The following is an 8,505-nucleotide window of genomic DNA, read 5'->3' as shown; positions in this document are numbered from 1 at the left end:
TTAGCGGACTCTCTCATTGAATGTACAAGTGTGTAAAGATATAGCCTCCTTCTGGCTACCAGCTTGATACATGCTTTATTTTTACTACTTTAATTAGTAGTTGCATTGGAAGTAGAAGTGTTCTATTAGTATCAGTATTATCATTATAATTATAATTAGTATTAGTATTAGTATTATTGTTATTATTACTGTGAACCAGATAGCTTATGAAGTTATGTCAACTGGAATTGCACATTACATATTCTAAACTGCATTCCCACGCTCTTACTTTGCACGTGACATTTTGATCTCATATAATGACAGAATGTCTCGGCTAAAAATAAAGGGCACACTCTTTACGCTCGCAACACTTACCATATCAGCCCGAACTGCCCTCGTTTTTTCAACAAAACTTGATGGTAAAACATTTTCCTGAAAGAGAAGAAAAGGGAGAAAAGTCAAAGTAGAATCTTTCCTACTTGGAAGTGAAGTGAAATAATTAACACCAGGTAATGTTGAACTTTAGCTTTTGCAAATGTATAGCTCAAAATCCAGTGGCATTATAATTGATTTTTTTTATACAAGTCACTTTAATCAAACCAAAGAATATTTATCGTGAAATTAATTGATTGAATCATGAATGAGCTCCAAACTTAAGTATAATTAGTTAATGTGGTCATTTGATCGACGAAAATGACAAGAAAATGCACGTAGTGTCCAAAGAGTTGCCTCATTTCCTTCGAAAACATTCCTGTGCCGATGTTTTCCTTTTAAAACTCATGCAAATAAAAGGCATCTGTAAGCCTACAGTTAATTTCGTAGCTTCAAAGGTATCTAAAATGACTTGTTATGCTTACATTTACAAGAGCTGGCTCTGCAAAATTGGAGGCTTAAATTGCAGTGGATTCTGAACACGTCAGTACATACAGCACCCTATACTCAGGTGACATGTATGTGACTATCCCCCAAATTCGATTTACTCAAAAACGCACCGGGCGGTGCTGCTGATCGGGACCATGTATCTCATCTTCCCCCCCCCCCCTCCCCCCCCCCCTCCCCCCCCCCCCTCCCCCCCCCCCCCCCCCCCTTGGATTCTAGTTTGTGTTGATAAATGGTATTTTGACTTTGAAATTAGCTTCAACGCAAAGTATTTCTTTTCTTATTCAAGGGATTCTGATCTATGAATTTACAACGCTTAAGTTCAACATTACCTTAACACCGTTTGCTGCTAAAATTACTTGTGTTCCAGTATTAAATAATATTCATATCTCGTGTAACTGCGAGAAGCAGGGTTGAACAATTACCACTACCAGCGTAAATTCGACAGTCTGTTGTACTTGTAAATTTGCACAGTTTCCTTTCAGCCAGAATCATTACTGAATCAGTCTGATGTAGATCTATATCGGAGAGTCAAACATTTCAACAATAATAACAGTTTAAATTATTAAGATTGATCTCCCCAAAGCAGGTCTTCAATGAACACAACCAAGCACAATGGGGTCGAGGATGGGATTGTTAAACTTAAAGAAAACAAGGAAGCCCTCGGAAATCAAAACTTCCGAGATCAATCAATCAATCAAACAATATGAAGCTTATATAGCGCGTATTCCGTGGGTACAGTTCTAAGCGCTTGTCGAAGAGTTGTCAACACAGGACTAACAAAGAAACTAAGATCTACAGACGGACACGAACCCTATCACACACTACTACTATGTGTCACTAGCAAACCCTGATAAACATACAACAAACAACTGTTTAACAACAATGTACACATCAATAGCTACTGATCTCTGCTTTTCGCGATACTAAAACTGAACAAAACAAAGTTTGTATCATATCAAAACAAAATCAAAAACTATATAGTATGGTATTGCTTGGAACAAACCTTTTTTTCCTAGAACGATCAACGCACGCCAAACCGTTGTCCAATTTTTCAAACCCAGCAGACGACAGTAGGTCAAAATTCCCGCCTCTCAACTTTCACTGATCTTCCGTGTTGAAGAGCGTCTTGGGTAGTAAGGAGTAGTTTCCCTTCTTTTCTATATCTCTCTGTTTCTGTCTCTCTCAAACACCCCAGCGAGCCAACTTCTGACAGGGTGTTGTGTCGACATTTATTTGACTATCTTAGCCGTTTTCGACTTGTCACGAGAAGCCAACATTGTGGCATGTGTGCACACGGTCACCGAAAGACTGATCTTTATCAACCAAAAAAAATGTTGGTTTGAAGAAAAAAAATAAAGGAAAAAAGAAGAAAGAAAGAAAAAGAGGAGAAAAAAAAGATGGATTATAAGGGAAAGCTGGACTCAAATGGTTAAGCGTCCGCTCTCGTGTCGCTTTTGAAATTCAGTGCAACAGATCGGTGGCTATGACTGTATTCGTCAAGTGTACTACCCTCTCCCAACACAAGCCCCCACCCCTCCTCAACCTTGAGGGCCCCAAAGGGGGGGTATCATCACGATCACGGGAAGGGAAATTTTAGCTTTCACGATCACAGTTACCTTGATTTTTGTTTTCACGATCACAAACACCTTGACGAATAGAGGATCATAGTGATACAGCTGTGAAAAATGTACGTTGAAAATAAAATACTTTGCAATAATGCCCATCACGGTCACGAAAACAAATGACGATCATCACGATCACGAGACTTGATTTTTTTGTCATCACGGACCACGGGCAAAGTCCCATCACGATCACAGAAATGGAAATTTCGGCAATCACGGTCACAGAAAGGTCAAAAATCGCCAATCACGATCACGATTTTAAACCCTTTGGGGCCCTCAACCTTGTTTGTCCATAATAGTGTGTGTGTGTGTGTGTGTGTGTGTATGTGTGTGTGTATGTGTGTGTGTGTGTGTGTGTGTGTGTTTGTGTGTGTGTGTGTGTGTCACTGTGTGTGTGATTTCTCTGTTTGTTTTTTTGTCTGAGTGTTTCTATATACATACAAATAAACAAGAACAAAACAACAACAAAACGTTATTCTCTCTCTCTCTCTCTCTCTCTCTCTCTCTCTCTCTCTCTCTCTCTCTCTCTCTCTCTCTCTCTCTCTCTCTCTCTCTCTCTCTCTCTCTCTCTCTCTCTCTCACGTGACGGCACGGAACCTAGCAGCGTGGATTTTTTCACTGCTACAATTTCTCCAACCTCCATGATACCACCGCAATGTCTGTTGTTGGACTTCCAACTGCAGTGAAAGTGGCTACAGGGAGGCCCTGCTCAACGAAAAACACCTAACTTCGTTCAGTGGAAGGTTCACGGGGGATAACCTGTCAAAGGCCGAGCGGAAGCCGAAGGCGGCGCCTGACACGTGTGAAGGCAAGTTTTGTCTGTTTCAGTTCTAGGTATTGTTTGATTTATGTCGGGATTTAAGGTAAGCTACTGATTCAGCGATGACTAAATTTGTTTGTCGATGCATAAAAAGTCAGGGAGCGATTGATATTTGCCCGTAAATAGCCTTCAAAGCTGAAAATGTCGGCGATCGAGCACCGAAAATGGCTGCTCGATGGGTTTTGCAAGTAGAAATGTGCTTTATTTCACCAAATCAGCTCGTATTTGGTATGGGTACGGGATTCTAGAGGACGAAGGAGTCATAAGAGGTGCAAAGAAGTGCTATTTGGGAGTAGAATAAATCTTCTGAGCCAGTAGACAAGAGAAGGTCATATTTGAGAGATGCGCGTAGGCGGAGCTTTCCGACAAGCAAATGATACAGCAGATTAATCATTCGTTTTGATCAGAAACATAGTCTCTAGTTTTTATGAATGAGTTTTTTTAATTAAAACAATCACGAGAACTCTCTCGCTTACCCTTAAATCTGTATCCTTGTAAAATAAAGTTCTCTCTCTCTCTCATAGTTTCTTTTCGGCCTGTTGGCAAGTCTTCTCTCACTCGTTGCAATAATAGAAAACTGTTGATAACACATGGTACCCGGGGGGGGGGGGGGGGGGAGTGAGTGAGCGCAAGGGCAGCTGATGGCGGTGCCATTTGATGTCTGATTCGATCGCGGGGATGCATCGGCCGTAGTTTGGGGGGGGGGGGGGGGGGGGTAGCAGCAGATGTTGCCGGGAAGCGTCGTTTTGCGCTTTGTGTCTTTGCCCGGGTTTGGGGAGGGGGTGGGGGGGGGCTATTAGCGGATGCCCCTTCATGTCTACTCACCGGGGAGGGGGAGGGGTGTGCCACGGGAAGGATTTGTACGCCTTGAAAGAAAGGGTGAGAGGGCAACCGCGGACTCTGCCGCTGGTAACTTTGCCGGCCAGCCGACTACAGAGGAAACTCTCCAAAGTGATCTATGGCAGCATAGTAGCACCAAAAGTAAAATTACTCATTTCATTGATGTCTTATACAAGCACATGTTAAGACAAGCAATTGTAATATACCTGTGAGTCTTAGTAATATCCACATATTATACATTTACTAAAATCTCCAGAAGTTACAAATATCTGTGATAATATACTGTAAATGTATGTGCATTTCCTTTAGCCGTTTCTGTTTGTTTTTAGATCATGCAGAAAAAGGATTTTTACAAGGAGCAAGATCCAAGAAAACTACCGGCAAATACACCCTGGTGCATTCTCTGTAGTCAGGCAAACCTGACGCCCACAAGAAGTGGACCTACATGTTTGAAAAAACAACAACACTTTTGTGGGTTGAATTAGATCCTTTCTGTTGCAGTTATAGAAGTAAATATTCCTTTTGGATAATTTTCCTGATTGCATAACAGCCTCAAACGTTAGAAATAGTCATAGTTGTGCGTTTATATAGGTAATTCCGCATTGATATTTATACATGTCATTGGTAATTAGTAAATTATCAATGTGGAAGCACAAGTTGCACCCATATGGTTTCTGGCCACCACATGAATGGGAGTGATGTGTTAACATTTTTTGTATTGCAAACTTCTTTGCACATTTGTGGCACTCAAAAGGCCTTTCATCTGAGTGTTTGTTCTTGTGGTGTATTTCGAGCAACTTTAATTTGGTCTTGTGAACGTTTTAAGGCACCCTGGTTCTGTAGACACCACGGGTTCACCTTGGTAGTGCACTTGCCTTATATGTCTCTTCAGATTTTTGCCATAGGCGAACGATGGACATGGCACAGGTCCATCTACTTCTGCCTCCACCTCCTCTGCCACAAGAACCATTTCTTCGTCTTCAAACTGCATCTGTATAAACAGATGCTCCAAACCCATTAGAATGAGTGTGTGTGGGTGTGTATGTATGGCCGGGTGTGTATGTGCGTGTGTGCGTGCGTGCGTGTGTGTGTGTGGGTGTACAAGAGAGACAGCTATTTGGCTTAGTGTGTGTGTGCCGTTATCTGAGGGCAACAGGGTACGTGTGCTTCTAAGTTGATCACTATTTACATTGACAATGATGCACAGAACCGTTTTGCTGCACTGTACAGATGTACGCTTTTCTGAAATTTCGTTCACGCGTGCCGCGTCTGCTATCCAGTTCGCGGTAGGATTAGAATACCAAACCGATGTCAAATACGAGCTGATTTGGTGAAATAAAGCACCTTTCTACTTGCGAAACCCATCGAACAGCCATTAGGCTAAGCGAGAGAGTTCTCGTGATTGTTTTGATTAAAAAACGCATTCATAAAAACTAGAGACTATGTTTCTGATCAAAACGAATGATTAATCTGCTGTATCATTCGCTTGACGGAAAGCTCCGCCTACGCGCATCTCTCAAATATGACCTTCTATTGTCTGCTGGCTCGGAAGATTTATTCTACTCCCAAATAGCACTTCTTTGCACCTCTTATGACTCCTTCGTCCTCTAGAATCCCGTACCCATACCAAATACGAGCTGATTTGGTGAAATAAAGCACATTTCTACTTGCAAAACCTATCGAACAGCCATTTCCGGTGCTCGATCGCCGACATTTTCAGCTTTGAAGGCTATTTACGGGCAAATATCAATCGCTCCCTGACTTTTTATGCATCGACAAACAAATTTAGTCATCGCTGAATCAGTAGCTTACCTTAAATCCCGACATAACTCAAACAATACCTAGAAAACAGACAAAACTTGCCTTCACGTGTCAGGCGCCGCCTTCGGCTTCCGCTCGGCCTTTGACCCGTGAGGTTGCCGCTGAAGGAAGCAAGACAGTCATGTACCAGTACAACAGTTTTGTCGCAAGCCACCACAGCCAGCTACGACGAGATGCCAGGAGGGCCGACGTCTGCACAATATAAAAACAAGTCGCGTAAGGCGAAAATACAATATTTAGTCAAGTAGCTGTCGAACTCACAGAATGAAACTGAACGCAATGCCATTTTACTCGTAGCAACGTCAGGCCACCGCTCATGGCAAAGGCAGTGAAATTGACAAGAAGAGCGGGGTAGTAGTTGCGCTAAGAAGGATAGCACGCTTTTCTGTACCTCTCTTTGTTTTAACTTTCTGAGCGTGTTTTTAATCCAAACATACCATATCTATATGTTTTTGGAATCAGGAACCGACAAGGAATAAGATGAAAGTATTTTTAAATTGATTTGGACAATTTAATTTTGATAATAATTTTTATATATTTAATTTTCAGAGCTTGTTTTTAATCCGAATATAACATATTTATATGTTTTTGGAATCAGCAAATGATGGAGAATAAAATAAACGTAAATTTGGATCGTTTTATAAATTTTTATTTTTTTTTACAATTTTCCGATTTTTAATGACCAAAGTCATTAATTAATTTTTAAGCCACCAAGCTGAAATGCAATACCGAACCCCGGGCTTCGTCGAAGATTACTTGACCAAAATTTGAACCAATTTGGTTGAAAAATGAGGGCGTGACAGTGCCGCCTCAACTTTCACGAAAAGCCGGATATGACGTCATCAAAGACATTTATCAAAAAAATGAAAAAAACGTTCGGGGATTTCATACCCAGGAACTCTCATGTCAAATTTCATAAAGATCGGTCCAGTAGTTTAGTCTGAATCGCTCTACACACACACACAGACAGACAGACAGACAGACACACGCACATACACCACGACCCTCGTTTCGATTCCCCCTCGATGTTAAAATATTTAGTCAAAACTTGACTAAATATAACAACAGCAGCAGCAAAAGCAACGACAACATGAACAACAGCGCCCCCCCCCCCCCCCCCCCCCCCCCATCCCCCCTACCACCCATACCAGAAAAGAACACTTTTGCCGTCAACACTGTCAGCAAGCAAGCATTACATGTCGTCACCATTGTGGCAACTGAACACGTGGAAATCGTAATGTAAATCTCGCCGAGTGTGGGGCTGACTTTCTGACTTTGAAGTGGGTCACTTAACTTGCTGACATGTGTATTGCAAGGTCTTGACCAGTCGCGTGTCTACCATGTGATGTAAACAAAAACACTTGGTGGAAGAAAGTGCATGGGATACAGAAATGTGTGAAGGGGAAGACGCTGAAGGCTAGCCGGTGCAGCAGGAGCAAATTACTCCACACGACAGGTCTACTCCCGGGTAAAAATTCCGTACAAAAATGTAACTCCCTTTACGAGTAAAATGTCGTTCGAAAAATGTACTCCCCTAACGAAAACATTACTCTCCCTCCCCCGCCCTACCCCCCTCCCCATGTCAGTTTACAACCAAACACAGTTGTATACTCCCGAGTAAAAATTTCGCTCGAAAATGTTACTCCCTTTACGCAAAACGTCCTTCCTTTTAGTCATTCCTTGGACAAGGGCAAAGGGTAAGGCCTGGTGGATGGTCGTGGTAGGGAGGGGGTGATATTTATATTTGTCTTTGGCGCTCGTACTCTGTGTGCGAACTTCTACTCGGTGCTTACTGGGTGCACGTCCACCCCCCTCCAGATAAAACAAAATTGCGTGGTCAAGTTTTACTTGGGAAATCGGTAAGATGATTCCGTGGCGATTTCTAAGCTCAGATGGCACCAGATAGCTCCATTTTGCTTCTTCGGACACAAGATTGTCCGGCCGGGGGTATGCCCATGGACTTCATCAACAGTCTCGGGCGCGTTTCGCGCTCTTGATTCGCATTTTCAAATTCTAAGTGCTTCCCCCTGTGCTTGTTTGCGAATCGGGCGACATTGTTATCTATCTATATATATATACGACTAGTGTCTGTGTGTCTGTGTGTCTGTGTGTCTGTCTGTGCGCGATGCACGGCCAAAGTTCTCGGTGGATCTTTTTCAAATTTGGACACCGTATTCAGCTACACCCCGGACACAACCTCATCGATGAGATATTTCAACACGTGCTCTCAGCGCGCAGCGCTGTGCGCGCTGAACCGATTTTTTTGTTTTTTGTTGTTGTTGTTGTTGTTGTTGTCGGGATCCACTACCAGTAACTCTTCCTTATCTTCTCCAGTGTTTTCAGCCGCGATTATCTCCCTTCCTCCGTGTGGCGTCAATCCATATTCCCGTTACTACGTTACTATTTTTAGAAGGTCACTGCACGTTACTATTTTTAGAAGGTCTCCAGTGTTTTGCGCGTTTATCTCCTTTCCTTCGTGCGCCGGCGAAGCCTCCCAGGCGCAGCCTGGTATTCGGCTCTACTTCTTCCCGGCGAAGCCGG

The 8,505-nt window shown here is 42.7% G+C and overlaps 1 protein-coding gene across 1 annotated transcript in view; it reads right to left on the bottom strand.

The window, feature by feature from the left end:
- LOC138982072 (meiotic recombination protein REC8 homolog) overlaps positions 1-1,941 on the bottom strand; it is a 62,390-nt gene extending 60,449 nt beyond the window's left edge. Inside the window, exons 1-2 of the mRNA XM_070355294.1 lie at positions 1,865-1,941; positions 355-411 (exon numbers count right to left, since the gene is read on the bottom strand). Of these exons, the coding sequence (XP_070211395.1) occupies positions 355-407 (53 nt within the window). The 5' untranslated portion in view covers positions 408-411; positions 1,865-1,941. The remainder of the gene's footprint in view (positions 1-354; positions 412-1,864) is intronic.
- Between the last annotated feature and the right edge of the window lie 6,564 nt (positions 1,942-8,505).

This window comes from Littorina saxatilis, linkage group LG12 (assembly GCF_037325665.1).
Source record: "Littorina saxatilis isolate snail1 linkage group LG12, US_GU_Lsax_2.0, whole genome shotgun sequence".
In the NCBI taxonomy this organism is placed as follows: domain Eukaryota; kingdom Metazoa; phylum Mollusca; class Gastropoda; order Littorinimorpha; family Littorinidae; genus Littorina; species Littorina saxatilis.
Note: the sequence above shows the minus strand (reverse complement) of the source record. Positions and strands in the feature narration are given on the sequence as shown.